We start from the raw sequence: 25139 nt of genomic DNA, 5'->3' as shown, positions 1-25139 counted from the left end.
TATATGCTGATATTATAAGAGTCATGCTCTATATGAGGCTATTGTCCCAATTAAAATTGTAATTAGAAGAAAGAAAATTATTGGGTTTAATTTTTTCTTTTGTTGTATGTTAGTTATAACATTGACTTTTGAACCCTTTATAAAACATATACAGTCTTAAATTCCTTTGTTTTGGCAAATCTAATTTTTCTGGCTTTGTACAGATAGACATAGAACTGACACAGAAGTACTCTATAATTTTAAAGAACATTCCAGTTTTCATATTATATCAGTTAGAATGCTTTTGGCTGCAGGTACAGAGATTCCCAACTCAGCTGGCTTAACCAATAGGGAATACGTCACTGCACATGACAGAAAGTCCAGGACTAGTTAATTGTTTGGCTCCATGACATAATTTTTTTCATCTTTCTGCTCTGCCAGCTGCATCCTCTGATCCCTCATGGTTTTAAGTTGACTACAGCAACTCTAAGATGTCATATCCTTAACATAACCAGAGGCAAAACATTTTCTTAGAGTCTTCTAGCAGATTTTTCTTCACATCTCATTGTCCACATTGGGTCAACATGGCCATACCTAAATCATTTAAGGCAAGAGGATATGTCCACCATGATTCACTTAGACCAGTGAAGACCTTAACCTGAACCACATGGTGGTGGTTCGTGCTGGGGCAAGTGGATACTTAAAATTAGAGTGTGATTTGCAAGAAAGAATGGAAGAATGCCAATGAGATGTACACAATAAAATTTGACATATAGGGATCCCTAAAGCTCAAATTAAGAACGCTTTATGTAGTGTCTTTAAGCTCTATGCCTGTATCAAATCGCAGCCCCGGAAGCTGTATTCTCTGACTATGTGCATTCATTTTGTTCTGCCTAGATACCTGGTCAGGGCTGACCCCTGTCCTGGAGACTGGGATCCAGTACAGTCTTAAGAAACCAGCCGCACAGCCTGGTAGGAGCTAGGGGAACAGAGAATTAATCAGAGGCTAGCAGAGCCGCCAGGAATTGGGGGCAGAGCTGTATATCCCCAAAGAAGAACAAGTTTGAGCAAAGGTATAACAAATCTAGGTGGTGTATGTGAAGTGTAAGGGAGAATATGATCAGGGCACTCTGAGCAATGCAGAGCAGATGCAGTGAGTGTTCCAGCTCTTCATTCCAATGTCTGGAAAACAAGGCCACAAGTGGGCCCAGAGCGTGCTCATGGGTACAATGCAGGGTTCTTGAGATGCTGACCTTCCCACTGGCTCCTCTAGGTTCCTAGGTGTACTTGGGGATGGTGCTGGTGGAGCATGCAGTGAAATGCATGCTTGTTTGGAAAGTAGTAATGAAGCTGGGGTAGGGCAGGAATTTACATAAATGGAACTTTAAATTGTGGTTTTGTTTATGTAATGCTATGCCCTTGTCTTCTATTGTGGCTCAGTATAAGAAACAGCCATACGATTTCTACATTGAATACAAAACTTCTGTTGTCCATTCTGCTCTTCACTTTCCTCCCGGGACTTCACATGACTTGTTCCTTCAGCTCTTCTCTGAGAGCTTTTCCCTAAGCTCTCACCCCTGGCTCTCAACCCACCCCCACCCCCACCTTCCTTCTTTTTCTTCATAGCCCTATTGTTGCTGGAAGATGTATTTACTGATTATTGTCTTTCTCCCTGACTAGAAGTAGGCTTCATGAATATGGGAACTTTGCTTTCTAGTTCATGCTATAGTATCTCCAGTACTGAGAACATACTTTTTTTTAATGCATTTGTATATTTAATATACATATTTAAATCTGTACATTTGGTTTGCTAATAGTGAGAGAAGTCGTTTATTGTGCATTTTTACAAACAAATGGTATGATACTGGTTCTATTAGTTTCTGTTGCTTAAGGAGACCTCTCCATATTAGTGCATGCAATTCTTTCATGTTCTTTTTAATGACTACACAATATTCCATAATATGTGTGGTTATTTAACCACTTCCATATTAGTTAGTGTTTAATTTATTTCTTCTCATTTTCACTATTATAATTCTGCAGGAAAATCTTTTTTAATTATTTTTTAAAATCTGCAGTAGAATATTTATGCAGATATTCTTGTTCGTATATGTGACTACCTCTCTAAGATTGATATTCACAAGTGCAATCTAAGAGTAGGCATGAAGTCCCCTCTTTTCTGTTCTGAAAAAAGGCTATGGCTCAGTCACCATGGATTCAATTTCTGCAATATATGTTGATGTTAACTGGGCAGGGGATGAGTCTTAGGACTTCATATGTATATTAGGAACTGGGAGCATTTTGGAGGAATTACTTCTTTATCTTTTTATTGTATGGAAAATACATTGTGTTCCTGAACTTAAGGGAAAACAAACAGACTTCCTGCTCCTCCCTCTTTCAAGTGACTGAGATTAATGACATCAGGCTCTCTAAACAACCTCTGCTTGACTCTGTGATGACATTAACTAGTCCATCGAAACCATTCTTGTCAAGGTCAACAGTGACCTGATTGATACTCAATCTAATGGCCAATTAATTATTAGTCTTCTTCCTTCCTAACATTGAATGTTCTTCCTGAGCATAGTTTTTAATGGTTATGCAACTACTTTGAAAAGTATAAAACACCATGCAATGTGCCACAATAATACCGGTTTTCCTTGTTTAAGAAGTTAACAATTTGCTTTAAAAGATTTTGATTTCTTCCCTTTTTCTATAGGGGACATGGTCTCAAAGTACCGAGAACCTTTGATCCACACCTTCCTGAGAGGAGTGAGAGATCCAGACAGTGCTCACAGGGCCAGCAGCTTATCCAACCTTGGAGAACTGTGCCAGAGGCTGGACTTTCTTCTGGGCTCCGTCGTTCATGAGGTACAGAAGTTTGATTCCTTTCTCTAAAGCTTGTTTTTACTTGGACCTGTGATATAGCTTGGGATTGGGAGTCAGGATATCTGTGTTTATTTTTCAAGATCAGGTAAGTCTTTAACCTCCTTCAGCCTCACTAGTCTGACGTGTATATTGAAAGTTACATTAGTAAGGATTTTTTAATTACAAGTGACAGGAAGTCATCTTAACCTACGTTAAGCATTAAAAGAGGATTTATTCAAAGATTCCAAAGTAATCAATAGAGTTGAAGAAACTTTGAGGAAGGACAGATGAAACTTTACCCGAGTCTCTGGGCCATCTGTGAGTTTCCTATCTGTTCACAGAAAAATCTCAGGCAAATACCCTAATTGGCCCCCTTTGGTCACACGTGCCCTGTGTTCAGAGGGACAGGGCCATTTACCAGAAAAGACTAAGCTCCGTGTATTGTTCACCACTTTATATCCTGTGCCCAGTGCAGAGCAGGTAAAGGAGAAATGAGCAGCCCAAAATAATAGCTATGCAAGAGGTTGGCACTGGACGCTCCTCCTGATTTCAGAGCGTACGAGTTAATGAAATGTACGTCTTGTTGCTCATTTGTGTATTGCTCTATGAATATTTTCCTCTGGCCCCTTAAATTTTTTCTTTGCCCTTGTGTTTATTTAGTCATCAAAAAATTAATGTATACCTTTAATATATATCTACTGTGCATTAGCATGCTGCTATTTAGAGATGATGATGGGCAGAAAAGAAGAGTTACTATGTGGCCAGGAGTCTGTTTCTGACCAATGCACTTGACCATCTTAAATCTTTTTTGAAAGATGATGGCATGTAAGTTATAAATATGTAAATAAAGTAATATGTAAATAATTTATATTGCCTTTTTATTTATAAGAGACAAGATTTCTCATATAATATAGCATGTAACTTTATAAAAACAAAAACTTGGAAAAGGGTATTACTGGCTTCTTTTACAATGTCAGTATTCTAGGGCTGACCATGTTGAACATCAAATCTTAGGAAGTACTCACTGAGAAGGAATTTTCTTCCAAGTCTGGTGATTGTGCCTTATCAGTAAGCAGAGAGACACACTCATGGATGTATACATACACTTCCATTTATGGTATTGCCTGATTCCTGAGCTTTATATGTTTCGTTTTATTGATTATAAAGGCAACTCTTACCATTAAATTCTGACTTAGGATTTTAAGAAAGTTATTCATCAGTCATTTCCTCTCCTAATTCTTCCTTGAGGGATATACCCCTATGCCCAATTGTTTGTATCTTTTTTTTAATAACTTAGAAACAATGGTTATTACTGACTTAAAACCTTCAATTGCTCTAATACACGTGAACCATCAGATACCTGATCTTTACTTGTTTTGGATGGCACTTAGCAAATCTCTTGTTCTTTAGTAATATTAACTTGTAACCTGTAAAAGGGCCTTCGCAGGACTATTTAGTTACATCAGCTAAAGATTTAAGCCTAGTATAACTTCTCTGGGTCAAATACTGAAATGGTCCCCACATTTTTTTCTCTGTTTACTTGGTTTCTTCACGACTCAACCTAAACTGAACCATAAACCATGAACTGAAACAAACTCTTGGACTATGATCTGAACCAAACCTAAATATTATTTTTAATAACAGCTTTATTGAGATAGAAGTCACATATCATACAACTCACCCATTTAAAGGGTACAGTTCTGTAGTTTTTAATATATTCACCGAATTGTGTAAGCATCACAAATTTTTGTTAACATAGCCTTGAACTGAATAAAAGTTCCACTGTATCTCCCAAGCAGTTAAGCGGAGACTTGACAGGATCCCATACATTTTCTAAAGACAATAAACCCAGACAGAGTTTAGACATCATGGTCTTTTCTGAACCCCAAAACTGAGACCATATTTCTTTTTGAGTCCCCAGACTCTTCTTCCCTTTCTCTCTTAAGGAAAACTGTAGCATAGTGGTGGCATATGCTTTCCTATTGAAAGTGTGGGAGAAATTTCTTGGTTTGGTTAATTAGAAAGATTAAGCTAAAGCAGGTTTCGTAACATTCAAGAAGTGTCATCTTTCTGGAGGCCCACCTCACCTGTTGAAAGAGAACCAGAGAGGCCCAGCTCCACCACCTACTTACCTGTGTTCACCTGAGCAGAGAACTTAGAAAATGAGATTAAAATACCTACAGTGCAGGATTGTTAAAAAGATCTAGAGATAATGTATCTGTGGAAAAGAAGAAAAAGTAGAGAAGGCTGATCAGAATTATACTGTTAGGTAAAGGAGAGAGTGCAGTAACTAGGGTATTCAAGTGAGCCTTACTGAGAAGGTGACATGTGAGTAAAGAAATTTTAATTTTCTATATTAAAATTTTTCTTTAAGGAGCATTTTGGTTATTTAAAGTGGGCTGAGGATAACAGTGATGAGGATGAGTAGCAAGGGAATGGGAAGAACAGGGGTAACCATGACCTTCAGATGTTCTCAGTCATACATTTACCAAACACCTTCAATGTGCCAGGCCCTTTGTTAGCGGCCAGGAATTCAAAATCCTGTAAGATACCACCTTGCCTTCGAGGCATGGGCAACTTGGTAGGAGACTCAGACATCAATGATTGCAATTCTAGTCCATGGTGCTAGGTGCTGAGGGAGCACATTTTAGGAGCCCCTCAGTCAGGTTTAAGTGCTGATAAAGATATCATGGAGCTAAATCTGAGGAACAAGTAGACGTCGGTTAGCCCAAGAAAGCAGAGGCGAGAATTTCAGTAGAGGGAGCAGCTTATGTAAAAGCACAGCCGTGTGAGAGAGCCTGGCAGGTTGGAAGAACTATAGGAAGATCCAAAAGGCTAGAGGGAAAGGGTAGGGGCAGGAAGTTCGTTGTCAGAGCCGAGGCAAAAGAGGCGGCAGGGCACACATCATGAAGGGCCTTGTTAGCTTTACGACTTCCTGGTTCACAGAAGGAATAGAGCGTCGCTTATGAAGCCTTCAGAAATGTAATATGAATACTAGGTAGTAGGCTGTTTGCTCCCCATGGGTGCTAACACAAAGAGAGAGCCCTTCCTTTTATTTTAACTTTAAAATCAATGTGAGGAGTTGCTGCTCTGGGGAACCCCATGTCCACTGTCCCTGCCCTACTTCTAGAGACCTGGACTCTGTGACATCAATCCCAGTAGTGTTTCGGATCATTAATGAATTGTGAGTACAAGGGCAGAACCAATCTTTATTCACTTTTGCACCCCCTAGCGCCTATCACAGTGCTGGGCATATTGTGGGTACTCAGTAAGTATTTGGTCATTAATATTAAAGGGACAGGAGAGCAAGGCTTATTTGGGAAGACTTGTTCCTACATATTTTTTAAGTAGTAATAATAACAAGCACTTAGTATTCTTCTCAGTGCCTTACATATGTCAACTGCTCCAATCCTCACAGGAGAAATTGAGGCACAGAGAAATTAGATAAGTTGCCGAAGTCATGCCGATAGGAAGTGGCAAGGCTGGGATTTGAATGCGGGCAGTCACTTCCTGAAATCCGTGCTCCTAACCCCTCCTCCATATTGTCTCTCAGTAAGTGTTTTCAGTTCGTTTATAAGATGACTTTTGTGGCCTGGACAAGGAAGAGACTTGCTATATGAGAAAAGCTACTGACAGGAAGGGTCATGTAGCTCCCCGTCTTAATAGCACTTCCTTTGGCAGTGAAACTTCAGAAGGCAATCTATTCCCTGTGATTTGAAAAACCAGTTGTTTCCATCCCACGTAATTTCTGTCTCTTCTTTTTAGACGTTCCTTCTTATATAGCATCCCACACTTGCCATGTCATCAGTGCTAGACCAGCTGCCTTGGGTGGACTACAAGTTTGAACCTGATTGGACACCTGAAAGTCATAGTATTTCATCTGTCCAGTCCTCCTGTAGTCAGACTGCTCTTGTCTGTTCACATAGAAAAAAGTGAGCTATTTGGCAAGTCTCTTAAGTAGTTCTTCATCCATTTGTTTATTTATTCAACAAATATTTAGTGAGCACTTATTGTGTCCCAGTTATGGGTCTACAAATGCACCATGTGCTGGGTGGTGGGGATTGAGCTCTAAACGCAACAAGGTTCCTGTTCTCATGGAGCTGGCATCCTAGAGAGGAGGGTTAGGTAACAAACAAGCAAGCATGTAAACAGGTATATACTGTGGTCAGATGGAGTAAGTGCTAAGGAGATAAATCTAGTAAGGTAAGGGGCCAGAAGGGAGCTTGTTATTGTATGTGAACTTGGATGACCAGGAAAAGCTTCACTGATGAGTGACATTTGAGCCAAGATCTGAAGGGAGTAAGGATCGACCCAGCCAGGTGCTTGTGGAGAGAGCATTCCAGGCAGAGGGAGCAGTAAGTAGAGGGCCTGAGGCAGGTGCATGCTTGACTTGCTAAGGAAAGAGCAAGGCTTGAGTGAAGAAGGGAAGGGAAGGAATCAGAGTTGGTGGCAGTCCAGTTGGGGCCTTGGAAGGATGTTGGCTTCCACTGTGAGTGAGATGGGAAGCTGAAGCAGAAGAATGAAATGATCTAATTTATTTTAAAAGATTATTGTATCCTCCTCTATGACAGTTCTTTCAGTGTCCCATGAAAGCTCTGGAAGTCTTTTGTAGTCTCAAAAATGCTTAGTCCCCGTGTGTGCTGGCGGAGAAGGAACTTTAACTTTGGGCAAACTTGTCTTTGGCTGCAAACTGAAGGAATTCTCCTTCCTGAGCATTTGTCATGTGCCAGGTATGTTAGAGGGCACAGATGAAAGACTCAGTTGCTTCCTCCAGGGAAATCTCAGTGGAGTGTGAAATACCAAGGAATAAATAGACAGTGGACTCGAGTGATGTCACAGAACCAGCACAAGGTGCTGAGGGAACATGGAGCTGGGACCTTCAGTTAGACTTGTCAGGGCAGCAAGGAAGTTCCATTGATCAAGTGTTAACCAGGCAGAGAAAGAGGAGAAGGGTAATCTGTTTTGATATAAAGTGGAACAAACTAGCCTCCATGAGGTCTTCTCATATGATCTAATCTGGGGACCACAGCTACAGCCCTTAGGCATCTGAAGAACGTGGTCCCACCTGTTGGGTGGTCCAGACCTGTGCTGTGACAGTGCTTGCTGGCAGGGAAGGAACATAAAAGATAGGATCAACTCTTCTACGTTCTCTGTACTGGGAATTCAGGTTTTTCCTTCCTGTTGATGTCAAGATTTAACCTGTTTGGAAAGCATTATTATTTTCCCCAATTTCTTCTTCTCAAGAGCTGTGTTGCTTGAAGCCAAATCTTGATAGGCTCTTTCATCTTTATCGCTCTCTCTGAGAAGTAAATATGATTTAACTGACCACAATGAGAGGCCCATCCTCAGTGCAGCAAATAAGATATGCCCCGGATGACAAGTGAAGGAGCAGTCCACTTCTGATGTGGTGCCCACAAACCTGAACTTGGAGGTCTGATGCAAATCTATCACCTCTGATCCCATTGACAGATCTGAATTGATTACCAGTTTCCCACAATCAGTGAAGTTTTCTAAGTGACAGGCGTGTGCAGTTTGAGGGTGCAGAGATAGATCCCTGAGATGGGGACTCAGGTGGATGTCTTCGAGGAAGCTGAAGTAGCCACCATGGTTCTCTTTCATGGCAGGGGAAATGAGCAAGCCGAGCACGTATGAATTAAAGACCACACTGCCTTCGCTGCTAAGGTGTCTTAGTTTACAAACTAGAAGGCCAGATGGTCTAGTTTCAGACAAGTTAGCATACGTTGGAAAACTGAAATCATACATTCGTGATACACACCTTAACTCTAGTACCTCTCTTCTGGAATTTTCCAAGGGTTTTTGTTTTGTTTTGTTTTGTTTTGTTTGGCTTGGTAGTCTTGCCATTTGTGTTATCTCTATTTACATAGTTCTGGGTCTACTTGGTGTGTGCCAGCTGTTTGAGGAGTGATGTTTTTCCTTACTTCTGTTGGCTCCTATCAAGTGTTAAATTGCTTGAAGTGTCCTGTAGTGTTTCCAAAGCAATCATGATCTTTCTCTGTGTCTGGCTTTCAGAAGTGGACACAATTTGCATAATGAATGTCGCCAATGAAGAAAAAGCCTTACATAGGATGGTTTATTAAAATAACTACATTGACCCTCAGGGCAGGCGACATGAAGATCACATAGAATGGGTTTCTGCCCTCTGGGGTGACTTAAAAACAGAGTAGAAATATCACACCAGTTCATAAATTAGTAAAGACCTTACATCATCTATCTGTCTATTTACCAAGGCTTTTAGGGATGGAAGGCGATGTTGAGTATGTCCTTGGGGCTGGAGGCCAGAGACACTAGCCATGGGAGTGACTTGTTCCAAGTGGACAGGTGAGAGTGACCATGTGTCCTCCCTGCTTCGAGTTTTTTTTGTTTTTGTTTTTTTTTTAACCTTTTATTATCATATGGTGACCAACCTTCTTTTTTTTTCCCAAAGATTTTATTGGGAAAGGGGAACAGGACTTTATTAGGGAACAGTGTGTACTTCCAGGACTTTTTCCCAAGTCAAGTTATCGTCCTTTCAATCTTAGTTGTGGAGGGTGCCGTTCAGCTTCAAGTTGTTGTCCTTTCAGCCTTAGTTGTGGAGGGCACAGCTCAGCTCCAGGTCCAGTTGCCATTGCTAGTTGCAGGGGGCACAGCCCCCCATCCCTTGCGGGACTCGAGGAATCGAACTGGCAACCTTGTGGTTGAGAACCCGCGCTCCAACCAACTGAGCCATCCGGGAGGCAGCTCAGGTCAAGGTGCCCTGTTCAATCTTATTTGCAGGGGGCGGAGCCCACCATCCCTTGCGGGACTTTGAACTGGCAACCTATGGTTGAGAGCCCACTGGCCCATGTGGGAATCGAACCGGCAGCCTTCGGAGTTAGGAGCACAGAACTCCAACTGCCTGAGCCACCGGGCCGGCCCCCTGCTTCGAGTTTTTGATGAAGTGTCTACCCCATCAGCCTGCAGAAGAGTAACATTAGATGTTGGTTATGGGAGCTTGACCTGAAAAGAAGGCTGTTTTTACCTCTTGATATCTGTAAGATCATATTAAAATTCTGATGCCTTTAAAATATTTTGCGTAACCTACCATTATACATTTCACAGGACTTGGTTTTTGTGGCAGAAGAACTGAGGAAGGTTCATGAACACTTTTCTGTTCATAGGACTCTTCCCGATTGTCCTGAATGGCGATTGCAGATGGACTTGGTATAGTCTGGTGCAGAAATCACTAACAACCTGTAGCAAGCAGGAAACCATTCCAGCTGATCTCAGCCAGACTTGTAATAACCAGCCCTTCTCTAGTCATACCTTCAAGGGGACACAGGGATTCACGAATGAGTCTTGCAGGGGAAGCCCTTTTCCAGCCAGGATGCCTCTGCCTATTCCAATTATGGAATAAGTGTCCGAAAGATAGAGCAGGTCTTATCCTGAGAGCTGAGGCAGAAGCATGGTCCACTCAGCATAATGTAGGAGAACAGAGGTGGCAAAGCTGGATGCCAGCAGGGTTCTAGGCCAGGAAGCCTTGGTCCACCAAACATGGAAACATGGGCCCCAAACTAAACCTAGAGGGAAGCAGGCAGAAAAAGGCTTGGGAGCATCTGCACGTTACGTGGCCCTGTGCTGGCTTTCACACTTTAGTTATCAGACTGAATAAGCTGCACTTTCATGTGTCAAGAAGGACTCAGACCTAGCTCTAACTTGTTTCTCTGATTTCAGCTCTTACCTTGTAAATACTAAGCCTGGAAGCGGAGGTAGCTATTATATACTGTTGCCTGTTTGGAGGGCGTCCAAGGAATTCCTCCTAGTACTGAAATACTTCCCCTGTTAATACCAGAGACATGGAAGCCACTGATGGCCTTGAGTCAGGGTGTCCCAGGTCAAAAGCAGGAGCAGTTTGCTGGGTCTTATTGAAGGACAGCCCCCAAAGAGTTGAGCTTTTCTGAGCTGTCCCTTTACTTGCAAGCTGCAAGTTCATTTAATCGATGTGCAGCTTGATTAAGTGCCAGTGCATCACAGATGCAATTACATTTAAGAACAAGCTACTTCTTCTCATCTCTCTGCCATCACTGATTAATTAGACACTTTGAACTATGCCCAACTGTTTGAAAGCTGTGAAAAATACAACCTGCATAGTTAAAATTTCTACACAAGCCTATGTCCTCATTTGTGCCTGTATTTTTTTAAACCTTTTTACAAACCATTCTTTAAACATAACATGTATTTGCACGTGTTTCCAAACACACAGTCTGGCTATTTTATTATTATGGTTAGAAATCCCTCCACGGTTGACCAAGAAAAACACTCATACAATAAATCAAATAACGAAGTATGTAAGAGACCAATTGAATAATTTAGACTTACGTTCCTTTCGATTTTTGCTGCTCTTAGTCACACTTTCAAAATTTTTGTTTTTCCTTTTTAAATGTTGCACGAATACCTCAGAAAGGTTTGTTGTTGCTGTTTTTATTGGTATCTCTTCATTGAGGTTTTAGAATATTTTTGTGCCTACCAGGAGCAGGGTAGGGACAGCAGGGTAGCTGGTACAGGGTATAGAAACTCTCATTTTATGACATACAATAATTAGCTAGTACCTGGCACCAAGTTTGGCAAGTAATTTCCAGTCTTTTATGTTATAGAGCCATCTTTTAAAGTAAATGAGCGCTGAAAGACCTATTCTAAAATGAAGAAGCCCAAGCAGGTAGTCTCTGAAAATGGCCCCTGGTGACTCACCTGGGGTATAAGCTGGATTTGTAGGACTGGGAAGTCTAGACATGCTGAAGAAGATGAGTTTGAGTATTTAGTATTTCTCTGTCCCTGAGCAGAAGCTTGCATTGGTAGCACATTCATATTCATGCTGGGCCTTGAACTCTGAAGCTTGCTTAGCTAAGTCTCCACAGCCTCCATTCCCTAGATGCCACAGTGTTTGGACCGTCTTTTCTTCCTTTGATTTGATGTCCCCAAAGGGGGACAAGTAACAGATCTTCCCTCTTTTGAGGAAATATTTGTATTTGACCATACCTTTATTATACAGTCATGTGCTGCATCACGACGTTTTAGTCAACAGTGGACCAAATAGAAGATGGTGATACACCACATAGCCCAGGTGTGGAGTAGGCTGGACCGTCCAGGTTTGTGGAAGTACATTCTATGATGTTCGCACGATGACAAAATTGCCTAACGAGGTATTTCTCAGAACACATTTCTGTTGTTAACAGCGCGTAGTTAACAGACCATATACACATATCTCCTCCCACTCCCTAATCTTCCTCCTGAATTCCAAACCAGATTTTGTCCTTTTCCAGAAAAGCCAGACTAAATCAAGCTCTCTACCACTAGGTCTCTCCCTCTTTATTAAGAATGAGGAAACTATTCACCCCTCTCTAAGCCAGATTGTTCTTGATGAACGTATAGAAAGTAGAACATAGTTGAAAGTCTTTATGTAACTGTGCAATCCTGATTTTTATTGACTTCTTCCTCGCTCTCCTAGGTAACAGCTTGCCTGATTGCTGTGGCGAAAACAGACCATGAAGTTGAAGTGCGCAGAGCTGCCATCCACGTGATCGTGCTGCTGCTTCGGGGGCTCAGCCAGAAAGCTACAGAGGTAAGTCAATCTCTTACCACTTGCAGCTTCCGTGCCTCTTTGGTTTTTGTCTGTTTATCAGTCTCCCTTTCACCAGGGCAGGCCTCAAACCTTTACCCTGGGTGGACTCATGATGATGGATCGATAAGTAGGAAATTTGTAGCAGGAAAATGATAATGTTTGCATCTTACTAAGCGTCTCTGTTTCCTCTGTAACATAGTAGGCAAACCACACACTAACTGCTGCAGAAAAACCGGAGTATAAATTTATAGATTGAAACTCTGAGTCCTAGTGTTCTCCTCAGAGCGACGGGTTCCAAGGTGAGCGCGCTAGAACACACTAAGCCTGCCTCTGTAGCCTGAGCTTTAGTGACTTGTCTTCCCTGATTCATAGTAGTTCATACTGAATTATTAAAGGGCCTCATTTAAAATGTTTCCTTTCTAGCTATAAGTTCAATCCATAAGATTTTCGTTGCTGCGTAAGTTAATCTTTCTTCCTCCCCTAAGTGGGTTTGACTGGATATTGGATGGCCAATACAGGAAGAAAGTATTTATATCTACATGTGAGCTAACAATGAGTGACCTCTAAATTAATTTTCTTCTTGATCTTAATGGACACTCGTTCCCAGTTGACTTTATAGAGAGTTTGCATTAATAATTCACTGCCTGGCATCCACAATGCTCCTCTGCGGCGGGCCTATCGGTATTTAACTAAGTGACAGTGAAGCCATTAGAAGAGTAATTGTTTTGTCAGACACACAGGCTTTATTCATGCTAGACTTTGTCATATCAAGTTTCTTACACCATATTTGTACAAGCGTGGACTCATTAGTTATCCCTTAGTTATTATCTAGGACCTTGATGGGAATGGGGATGTACAGAGATCATAACTCAGTAATTCAGGTAATTAAGTAAATTGCTATGGTGTACACACTGTTCTTGTTGAGAATATGCTATATAAGAGGGAGATAAGAAAGGGTAAGTGATTTTCATCCATTGTTAAGAACTGCACAATTCTTAACAAATATACAGCAGGGGAAACTGGGTGAGGAGTATGCAGGAATTCTCTATGTTGTCTTTGCAACTTATCTGTAAATCTAAAATTATTTCAAAATAATAAAAATATTGAAAAGCATGAGTTACAACACTAGTAAATGAAATTTATAAAACTGTAAGTGCGGCACTCTGAGTAAGAGGAGGGAGGGGTGAGAGAGAGAGGGAGAACGAAAAAGAGAGAGAGAGAGGAAAGCAGAACAAAATGTCTAGTTAGTAAAGTGAGAGAAGAAATAGAAATTCTATCCAGATTTCTCACATCCACATGTAGCCAATGAAAGCAACACTGCTTGTCTCACCAGTACTAAAATAATTTGTAGCCATGGAAGATTTTCATCACTTTCAAAAAAGCCACGTGAATGAAAAACCTCTACTATTCTCCAAACCAACTGTAGTCTGCGCTCACTGAAATTTATCAATTGTGCTTACTCAGTGAATAAAGAAAAGGAAATGGAATGGGATGAATGTGTGATGCCTCTTCCTGTGGCATCCTTGAGGCCAGGTGTGTTAAATCTTGTAATCGTAGGTGTGATTATAAAACAGGGGCACTTTAATGAAAAGCGGAGATAACCACAAAGCTTTCAATCTCGGATTTCTGCTCTGTTTTGCCCCCAGGAACAGCTGAAATGAAAATGCCACTTTGTTAATGAAGTTTGGTGGTGTGTTTTTTTTCCTTCTAATCACTATCTCTCAAGCTGTAGAGTGCCAAAAGGTAATCCCAGGTTTCAGTGAATTCTCTGTTACTCATAGATGTGTCAGCCAAGGACCTCTGTGGTTCTGGCAGCTTAAAAAGGAGGCAGAGAGTCCAGTGAGAAGCAGAGGTTCAGAAGATCAGGTGATAGACTGGGATCAGAGAGGGAAGATATCACCACCCCCAATTCATGAGACAGCTTTTATTGCCCTCCCATTTGAAAGTAGCCAGAATTTTGTGCAGTCAATACAATATCCATATTGGAGGAAAATACTGCATTCACTTTCTTATTGAAAAACTTACTTTCTCTGCTTAGCCTTGTTTTGGCCTTATGACCACATCTGTTTCTTGACTCATCCCCAATATAACCTGAAGCCTAGGAGAAGCCAGAAAGACTACACTTTAAGCCCATTCTAACTTACCTTGCTGAAAGGTAAATTTACTAGGATACCCAGGAGAGGAGCTATGATTAGACCTATATCTTCTCTTGGCCTCAAAGTTAAGAACAGCCCTCCTTGGGCGTCCAGCTGGCTCAGTTGGTTAGAGGGCAAGCTCTGAATAACAAGGGTTGCCAATTTGATTCCCACACGGGCCAGTGAGCTGCGCCCTCCACAACTAGATTGAAGACAACGATCTACTGCTGAGCTTCTGGAGGGGCGACTGGACAGCTCAGTTGGTTAGAGCCTGAGCTCTCAACAACAAGGTTGCCGGTTCAATTCCCACCTGGGATGGTGGGCTGTGCTCCCTGCAACTAAAGATTGAAAACGGCGACTGGACTTGGGCTGAGCTGTGCCCTCCATAACTAGATTGAAGGACAATGACTTGGAGCTGATGGGCCCTGGAGAAACACACTGTTCCCCGATATTCCCCAATAAAATGTATTTATATATATATATATATATATATATATATATATATATATATATATATATATATATTTTTTTTTAAAACCACAGAAAAACAGCCCTACTCTACATGGAGAAGATGAGCTGAGCCACAGAATGAGAAAATTGTGCCTAACTATCCAGCTCTTCCCGAATTAGGTCTTTGCAAGGTGATTGTTTATTTTCAGTGTTGTAAATGTTTAGAGCATCCGTATTCATAAATTTATTCTAAAGACAATAACGAATGATTAGGGCAGTAGCCTACTACCTGGTAGTAGCCTACCAGACTGGCCCTTCTTCAGATAACCACTAAAAACTCTGGATATAATATAGTAAATAGCCACCTGGAGGTACTGGAGTGTGGTCAGAAGCTGGCAGGTTCTTATGGGGAGTCCATGCTTAGAGGAGAGGCACAATACAAAGGGAGTTCCCATTTTCCTGGCTGTTAGCTTAGGGACAAGTCTATTTGGCTAAGAATGCAGTACATAAGGGGCACTGGTGGAGAAGTCATAGTCTTTCTGTACTATGGGACCAGAAGATTGAATCTGGGGAAGCTACAGCTGCAGAACAGAGAGAGGGCAAATCCCAGAAAGACCCAGAAAGAGAGAGGAATCCCAGATTCTGTCTGCCTACATCTCTGGCAGACCCTTGAACCAAGTAAGATAATTGCCTGCTTTGAAAAAAGAGAGGGAGGGAGGGAGGGAGGGAGGGAGGGAGGGAGGGAAGAAGAAAGGAAGGAAGGAAGGAAGGAAGGAAGGAAGGAAGGAAGGAAGGAAGGAAGGAAGGAAGGACCAATTGGAAGAGAACAGAATCCAGAGTCTCCATAATTTAACATTCATAATGTCCAGGATACAATCCAAAAATAATTCAATATATGAAAAACCAGGAAAATGGAACATACGTTCTCAACAGAAAAGAAATCAACTGAGACCAACTCCAAAATAATCCTGATGTTGGAATTATCAGGCAAGGATTTTAGAACAGCTATTACAATTATCCTCAATGAATTAAAAAAATATATATACCTGCAATTAATAAAAAGATAGGAAATCTCAGCAAAAAAAATAAAAACAGTAAAAAACAGCTAAATGGAAGTTCTAGAACTGAAAACATCAATATCTGGGGTTTTGTTTTTTTTAAATCACTGAATGGAATTAAAAGTAGAATAGAGATCACCAAGGAAAGAATAAAAGAATTTGAAGCTAGAACAATAGAAATTAATGTGAAGAACAGAGAGAAAAAGTGGGTGATTTGGAGTGACCGGAGGCTCTCAGAAACCTAAACCCATCTTTCCCCGAGGAGCGATGGTTCAGTATCCACTAATTTAGTGTTCTTGGTGACTTTATAGAACATAGCTACTGTGCATAACGAATTGGCTGTATAGTAGTCCTTCCTTATCCTTGGGGGACACGCTCCAAGACCCCCAGTGGAGGCTGAAAGCGAGGATAGTACCGAACCCTATATGTACTATGTTTTTTCCTATATATACGTACCTGTGATAAAGTTTAATTTATAAATTCAGCACAGTGAGAGATTAACAACAATAACTAATAGTAAAATAGAACAATTATAGCAATATACTGTAATAAAAGTTTTGTAAATGTGGTCTCTCTCTCAATATAGTTCATTGCACTATACTCACCTTTTCACTTATAGGAATCACTTTACAGCTTCTTTTTGGCACATCTGAATTGCCAGCACCACTACTCTTGTGCTATGGGACCATTATTAAGTAAAATAAGGTTTATCTGAACACAAGCACTGTGAAAACAGGACGGTCTATCTGATAACCAAGATGGCTACTAAGTGCGCGGGTAGCATCTAATCATGGACACGCTGGACAAAGGGATGATTCACGTCCAGGAAGGGATGGAGTGGGATGGCAGGAGATTTCATCATGCTACTCAGAACGGTGCACAATTTAAAACTTATGAATTATTTATTTCTGGAATTTTCCATTTAATATTTTCAGGCCATGGGTGATTGCGGGTAAATGAAACCACAGAAAGCGAAACTCCTGATAATGGGGGACTACGGTATATATAATAGGAAATAAAAATTGATGATCTTTAAAAAAAGAATGAGTGATTTGGGATTAACTGTAGTTCTGTTAGGTTGGTGCAAAAGTAATTGTGGTTTTTGCAATTTTCAACCATTTAAACCTCAGTTACTTTTGCAAGAACCTAAAAGATATATCCAGATGACTACTACTGCAGTCCTCTACGTAGTTTACAGACAGTTGACTTCTCAGAACTGTGAAGTACTGGAGAGCTTTACACATGGGCTTATCGTGACTACCTATGGCAGCATTTTATATTGAAACTTTTCCCCTTGCTTTTTAATATCAGAAGGTAATTCCCAGAGCTTAGTTTTTCTTCCTTCTAATACTTAATTTTAGATGACAAAAGAATAATCTGTTCTCTACTGTGTCTAGTGGGAGATAAGTTGTAGGCTTTAGAATTGATTCTTCCAAGATGATAAACAAGTCTTGACACCAGGTCGTATCTTCAAAAACAAGCAAAACCTGAAAGCATCCTCAGTGGGAAGAGTTTGGCATTCATTATTATAACTGATGGCTGAGTCAGGTTCTGAGCCAAACCAAGCCCTCCCCCCCAGGAGTGATTTTTTAGCCCCTTCTTTTGAGTCCAGTGTTGGACTTTGATGACAGAAGACTCTTCCTAATGACATTTTGAATAATGGTTTCACTAACATTTGTGCAGTTGGAGGTTACTCTCCTACTGCTTTGTGAGAGAAAAGGCAAACTCTGGCTTAAAAAAATGAAATGGTTTGCTACGACGTTATGCTTTTTTAATTATAGCAGTTACACATGGTCCATCCAGACGATGCAGTGCGTGTGTCCTAGGTTCACCTTGGGCCTGTCTGTCCAGACTGGGAACTAGGACCTGAGGGGGGTATGATACTTAATCTCCAACACAGCACCCAGGGCAACTTGTAAGTAAATGGACAGACTGAATGGAAACTTCCTTTTATTGGTTTTGTCTTATCCTGAAAGTTATTTTGACAACATTTGATGAGTTTTTTTGTGCCATGGGTACAGTAAACAGGCCCAGTTTCCTTCCCAGAGCTAGTTTCACAGACACTGCTCCTTTTTAACAGATCGAAGTCTCCATGTGAGAAGCAAGTGAAAAGAACATTTATATAAAAATGAAAGGGCTCCAGGTAGTAATTATTCCTCTGTAAACTTTGAAAAAACTGCTTGAGGGGGTGGCCAGTTAGCTCAGTTGGTTAGAGCGTGGTGCTGATAACACCAAGGTTGCTGGTTCTATCCCTGCATAGGCCACCGTGAGCAGCACCCTCCTTAAAAAAAAAAAAAAAAAAAAAAAGGTGCTTGGGACAGCCCTTCCAGGACTGAAATAAAAGAGCATTTTCCCTTCCTGGGAGTGTACGGCCAGTTGACCAAGGCAACTTGTTGATTGATCCTTTTCTTCTTTTTTTTTTATTTAAGATTTTATTGGGGAAGGGGAACATGATTTTATTGGGGAACAGTGTGTACTTCCAGGTCTTTTTCCAAGTCAAGTTGTTGTCCTTTCAATCTTAGTTGTGGAGGGCGCAGCTCAGCTCCAGGTCCAGTTGCCGTTGTTAGTTGCACGGGGCACAGCCCACCATCCCTTGCGGGAGTCAAACCGGCAACCTTGTGGTTGAGAGGACACGCTCCAACCAACAGCCATCCGGGAGCTCAGCGGCAGCTCAGCTCAAGGTGCCGTGTTCAATGTTAGTTGCAGGGGGCGGAGCCCACCATCCCCTGCAGGAGTCGAGGAGCCGAACTGGCAACCTTGTGATTGAGAGCCCACTGGCCCATGTGGGAATCAAATTGGCAGCCTTCGGAGTTAGGAACATGGAGCTCCAACCACCTGAGCCACCGGGCCGGCCCAAACGATCCTCTTCTGCTACTGGCCAGGGTTTGGGTGCTTACAGTTTTGCTATTCTTCATAGAAGGCATTTAATAAAAATTCAGCATTTGTTGGACATTGTTTACAGTGTCAGCGGCACACAGAGACTTTAAAATATATTGTGAGTTTATAAATTGTCTCTGCCCCCCAAACATTTCCCTCTTTACTTTTAGATATCCTAGTTGCTGTTGCTTCATTTCCATCTTAGAAGGAAAAAAAATCCTCTTAGGTACTGTATCAGTTTCCAAGGGCTGACATAACAAAGTGTTACAAACTGTGTGGCTCAAAACAACAAAAATGTACAGTCTCGTAGTTCTAGAGGCTAGAAGTCCAAAATCAGGGTGTTGACAGAACCATGTTCCTCTGAAACCTGTAGGGAAATTCTTCCCATAGTAAAAGCTCCAGTGGTTTGCCGGCGATCTTTGGCGTTTACTGGCTTGTAGCTGCATAACACCAGTCTCTGCCTTTGTCAAGACATGCATTCTCCTTGTGTTTCAATGTCTTTATGGGGCTTTCTTCTTATAAGGACACCAGTCATGTTGGATAGGGGCCCACCCTACTCCAGTATGACCTTATCTTAACTAGTTATATCACAACAATCCTGTTCCCCAATAAGGTAACATTTTGAGGTACTGGGGGTTAGAACCTGAACATATTTTTTTGGGGGGAGCAGGGGACACAACTGAACCCATAACAGGCCCCTAAGATTCCATAAGGCCTCTCTCCTTTGTGCTTATGCTTCTCCATCTGTTCATTATTGCTGCATCTTGAGAAGAGCCTATTTTGTGTGGCGCGTCTCTGTCTCTTTCTCTTTTTTTTAAAGCATCTGTACCACATCCCATAGCCTCGGGAAGGCAACAGAAGCAGTGTTTCTGACATGCTTACCTTGAAAGAACTGGATTCTGACACTTGAAAGTAATGAGGGAGCTTAGAATAATTTTTGGGATTGTTGGACTTGGTGCAAGTTCTGGTCTTGGTCCAAGTCTCTTCACCCCTCTGAACCTTGTTTTCTTATCATTCCTACCTGCCTGACAGAGATGTGGCAAGAATGAGATGGGATAACACATAAAACTGCGAACTGTAAAGGGTTGTAAATATAGAAGACAGCAATGATGATAACTACTAGTCATTATTGTTCCTATTATTACTACGACCACCACCACTGTCTGATCCATGGATTTGCTGGGGATTCTTTAATGGTTTTTTTTAAACCCACCGAAGATAATTTTATGTTCACCCTAAATGAATAGGCAATTTATTTCATGGCTGGAACTTTGAGAGCCTGACGCTTTATCATGCCAGGCTCATCAGTTATGCTCAGCTTTTGGAAGACAGACTTCCGACTCTGTACAAGGATCATGTTGCATATGCCACCTCATTCTTCCTCATGATAGATGCCAGCTCAACTGGGAAAACATATAAGAACCTATATACTTTGTAGTTATCAAACCAAAAGGACTTAACATATGTTTGAACTTGATTTGACTTTCAATACTATTTTCTCCCTTTCTTAGCTACCACTAGGAAGCCGTGGAGATAGTACAGCGCTCTGAGCTTTCATAAAGCAGGCACTGAGCTAGGTGCCTTATTGTATTATGTCAGTGGATTCCCTCGGGAACCTGGAGGGGTAGGTGTCGTTATCCCCATTTTTCGCATGACTAAAGGAAGCCCCTTGAGGTTAAGTAAACAGCTCAAAATCATACTGCTGGCAAGTGGCAGAGCTGACTTACACCCAGGCTTTGTATCTCTAAAGCCTGTGCTCTACCTGGCTCAACTGTCCTCTAACCTTATTAGACTACGTATTTTTTAAAGAAAGAGCAAATCAAGATTATTCTTAAGGCAAAAAATTACACCAATAATGTGTGAAAATATACAATAAACTGTCACCAATTTAATTACCCTGCTGAGAAGATTTAAAGGACATTCTAGTTAACTGAGTAGGGACTTGTACCAAGTTCCAGCCAGTTCCTTTTTAGCCATATACTTTTCTGTAAATAACAAAGTTCTCATCACTTCTTTGTGTCAAGGTGTTAAAATTGTGATGAGTTTTACACCTGTTATGTATATTTAGAAGCTTGTCTTATTCTGTTTTGTCTCAAGCCCAACATAATTTGCTATATTTTACTTCTTAAGACCCAGTCAGACCAGAAGTACAACTTTTCAGATGTTCATTCCCACACATTAAAAACCGAATGTTTAGTCATTAATGAATGCCTGTTTTTCCGAGGATCTCCACCACCTGTCAAATATAAGATTTGTATATGGGATAGCAACTCAGAAGTCATGCTCTTAAATCCCTGAATTTAAGAGGATTTATAGCTAGATTACCCTGGCAATAATCAGGGACCTTTTTCAGGGGCACGTTTGTCCCAAGATCTGAGCCAGAGTCTGAGAGAACATGGCTGGAAGGGTGTCAGGAGAGGAATGCGGTGCCAGGCTGGAGACAGACCCAACCTGAGGGAAGTTGTTGAATAGAGAAAAAACGCAAGGCCAGGTCCAGGAAGATGAAGGCCACTGCTGCCGACCCAAAGGGAAGTGAAATGAGTGCCCTCTGTTCATCAATAGTACAATAGCATCCACTCCCCCTACCTTGTATATTTTTCTCACATAGTTTCTTAAATTGAGATATAATTCTTGTTCATAAAATTCACCCTTTTAAAGTGTGCAATATAGGGTTTTTATGATGTATGACAATTGTTAATAGTTCCCCAACTTGCCACCGTGCGCTTACATTGGCACCACGGTACAAATAGCTCGGTAAGGTTTCATAACCTTGGTATATCAGTGTCTCACAGCTGTGTTCGTGTTGACGTGTAGCGGTGTCTTGCTGAGTGGCGTTCATTATTGTTGTTGTATGTTTTTGTGTGCTGTCAAGAGAATGCCTGAGCTTGAACCAGAGCAACGAACAAACATTAAATTTCTTGTTAAACTTGGCAAGAGTGGATGTGAAATCAGGGACGTGTTAGTCCACGTTTATGGGGATAATGCCATGAAGAAAATGGCAGTTTATTAATTGATTAAACGTTTTTCTGAGTGGAGAGAATGTGTTACTTTTGAAGAGAGGTCAGGATGGCCAGTAGCAAGCAGAACTGATGAAAAAATTGCAAAAATTCGTTGAATTGTGCGTCAAAATCGTTGGCTGACTGTGAGAAGCATAGCAGACCAAGTAAACATCAATAGAGAAACAGGAAAATCCTAACTGAAAATCTTGGCATGAGAAAGGTGTGTGCATAAAGGGTCTCAAAGGAGCTCACTGATGAACAAAAGCAAAGGAGAGACGAAGTTTGCCAAGACTTTTTGGAGATGCAAGATGATGTTTTGGGCTGTGTTATCACTGGTGATGAAACATAGGTGTACCAATATGACCCTGAAACAAAGCATCAAAGCGCACAATGGAAGTCAGCCATTCTCCACGACCAAAAATGTTCCGTCAGTCCAAATGAAGAGTCAAAACGATGTTGCTAACCTTTTTTGATATCAGAGGGATTATTCATTATGAATTTGTACCAATTGGACAAGCAGTTAACCAAGTTTACTATTTGGAAGTGCTGAAAAGGCTATGTGGAAAAGAAAAAAACTACCTGAACTTTTCGCCAATAATTCATGGCTCATGCATCATGACAATGCATCAGTTCACAGGACACTGTCTGTGAGGGAGTTTTTAGCCACTAAACAAATAACTGTATTGTAACACCCTCCCTACTCACCTGATCTGACCCCAATTATTTCTTTTTTTACCTGAAGATAAAGGAAATACTGCAAGGAAAACATTTTGATGACATTCAGGACATCAAGGTTAATACAACGATAGCTCTGATGGCCATTCCAGAAAAAAGAGTTCCAAAATTGCTTTGAAGGGTGGACTAGGTGCTGGCATTAGTGCATAGCTTCCCAAAGGGAGTACTTTGAAGGTGACCGTAATGATATTCAGCAATGAGGGATGTAGCACTTCTTCTAGGATGAGTTCACGAACTTAATTGTCAGAATGTCTAGGATTGAATCCCAGCTTGTAATTTATTGGCAGTACGACTCTGCACAAGTCTAGTTGACCTCTCTGTGCCTCAATTTCTTCATCTGTAAAATGGGGATAATATAGGGTTGTTGTAAGAATTAAATGAGCTTATTTATGTAAAGGTTCTAAAAGCTCCTCAGTGTTTATATTATCATGACTGTAAGTATATCCATAGCTGAGCCCTATAATATACTATGATTACATAGCTTGTCTTGTATTGATTTTGGCTTTCTGTGAAGTTAATAAATGTCTCATTTATTACATTTGTTACTTTTCTATGAGCCAGTTACTAATTCATCTTCAATCTCTGCTAAAAGTTTATAAATCTCTTAAAAGTTTCAAACACATCAAGCACTACCCTAATAGCTTCATCTCTGAGATACATGTCTCCTACAACCCATCATCCACTCGCTCTTATCTGGACTGCTTACTTTCTAAGCCTACTACAAGATGTAAGAACAAAGCGCTATTTATAGATAATGTGTTATGTGCATGGGCTGGTGGACCTTATAGGACGGTGATGATCTGGCCAGGTCATTTCATCGGGAAACTCGAAGACTTGTTCTGAAGTCTTTTTTTGGGGGGTGGGGCAGGTCAGAGAAGAATCGTCTAGTCTCCTACCTAGACTGGCTAGCCAGAGTTCTAGAAGATGAGTGGAAGGAGGTATATGGTGGTCTCACTATTCAGTAGGTAGATTTTCGCCTAATCCTTCTGTTTTTGACATGGCAGCCTTATCCTATCTGTACCTGATGTCCACATATCCAGAGTCCCTCTGCTGGACTCTCCAGAGGGTAACACTAGGCTTCTGCTATGTTGAGGAAGGGCAGTCACCTGGATACACAGAGTTGAAGGCGTCAAGGGACATAATTACTCCTCAGACATACTTCCAACCAGGGTTTCTGTTCACCTCCATTTTAAGAGGTATGGTTCATCAACTCCTGGACTCTTTTTGAGTTTCTGTGGTGCATTCGGCTTGCTTCTGGGCTTCTTGGGTTTAATGAGTCAATTTATCTTCCAAACCAGGACACTTGAGAGAGTGAAAGAGGACACTATTAATAATTACACCAGTGCAGCAGATGTAAAACATACTAATCTGGGCAAATCAGGATTCATCCACCTGCTTCTAGCATCCAAACTTTTGTTGCCATTGCCTTGTTAGTTCTTTTTGTTCTGATAACTTAATGCCATTTTTTAAAAATCCCTTTACTGTCATTTTAGTGGGATTTTGGGAGAGAGCAGTAGTGTGTACGTTTTCAATCCACCAGCTTTCAGGAAACAGCCTCCATTCTTCCTTCTTTATTGATGGAGAAAGTAGGTGTGGTGGACATGTGTGGCTATAGTCAGAGCTCTTTTGGTTTTAAGCAACAGAAACCTAGTCTGAACTAGCTTAAGTAAAGAGAAAGTTTTTTTAGCCTCCTGAATCTAAGGAAGAGTGAACAACCCTCTTATGGGAAAAGCTGGGATGGAGCTGGTCATCAGTGACTCTTAGATTCAGGAACTGAAATGCTCCATCTCTTGTCTCTGCTTCTCCTGCATTTGCCTTCATTCTCTTGCACTGGTGTCCAGCTTTCTTCCTGTAACAGCAACATGACCACTGCCGGTGGCCCAGTGTTGTATGTAGCGTCCAGTACTCAGAGATTCCCCCTCTGGCCTCAATTGCAAAACCATGAGGGAAGAAACTTAATGTTCCAGCTAAGATCAGGTGCCCTTCCCATATCAGCCGACTTGTCTGGGCCAGGTAGGGTATATGGGGTTTCTGGTTTGTGTAAAACCATGTTCAGCCTCCATCAGAGCCATTTGTGAGAGGAGAGACTGGGGGTCAGTGCTTAGGAGTAGAAGACAATCCCGTAGCTTTCCTGAACAGTAACTTGGCCAAATCCTTATGGCATTAGTGATGAATTTGAGAAGGTAAGCTGAAAAGATTAGGGACTCAGTACCTTACTGTGACTCCTAAAACATAAAATGTTCAACCTTTTCTAATAGTAACATAAGTGACAGTTTGGAAGCCCTGACACTGAAAACTGCTCCCTTTCTGCCTCTTTTGCATATCATTTACATAGATCTACGTATGTTAGAACTTGGTTTGTCTTTCTCTCTTCTTCATCAGACTTACTGTTTTATTTTCTGTAGGGTAACTTTCTCTTTACCCTTATTCTGATCTAAAATGGCCAAGA

The 25139-nt window shown here is 41.2% G+C and overlaps 1 protein-coding gene across 1 annotated transcript in view; it reads left to right on the top strand.

The window, feature by feature from the left end:
- Window positions 1–25139, top strand: part of TANGO6 (transport and golgi organization 6 homolog) — a 140603-nt gene that overhangs the window by 98980 nt on the left and 16484 nt on the right. Inside the window, exons 16-17 of the mRNA XM_019756706.2 lie at window positions 2693–2844; window positions 12323–12436. Coding sequence (XP_019612265.2) covers window positions 2693–2844; window positions 12323–12436 — 266 coding nt within the window. The remainder of the gene's footprint in view (window positions 1–2692; window positions 2845–12322; window positions 12437–25139) is intronic.

Source organism: Rhinolophus sinicus, linkage group LG11 (genome assembly GCF_036562045.2).
Source record: "Rhinolophus sinicus isolate RSC01 linkage group LG11, ASM3656204v1, whole genome shotgun sequence".
NCBI classification, from domain to species: domain Eukaryota; kingdom Metazoa; phylum Chordata; class Mammalia; order Chiroptera; family Rhinolophidae; genus Rhinolophus; species Rhinolophus sinicus.
The sequence above is the reverse complement of the archived record's forward strand: the minus strand, read 5'-3'. Positions and strand labels throughout refer to the sequence as shown.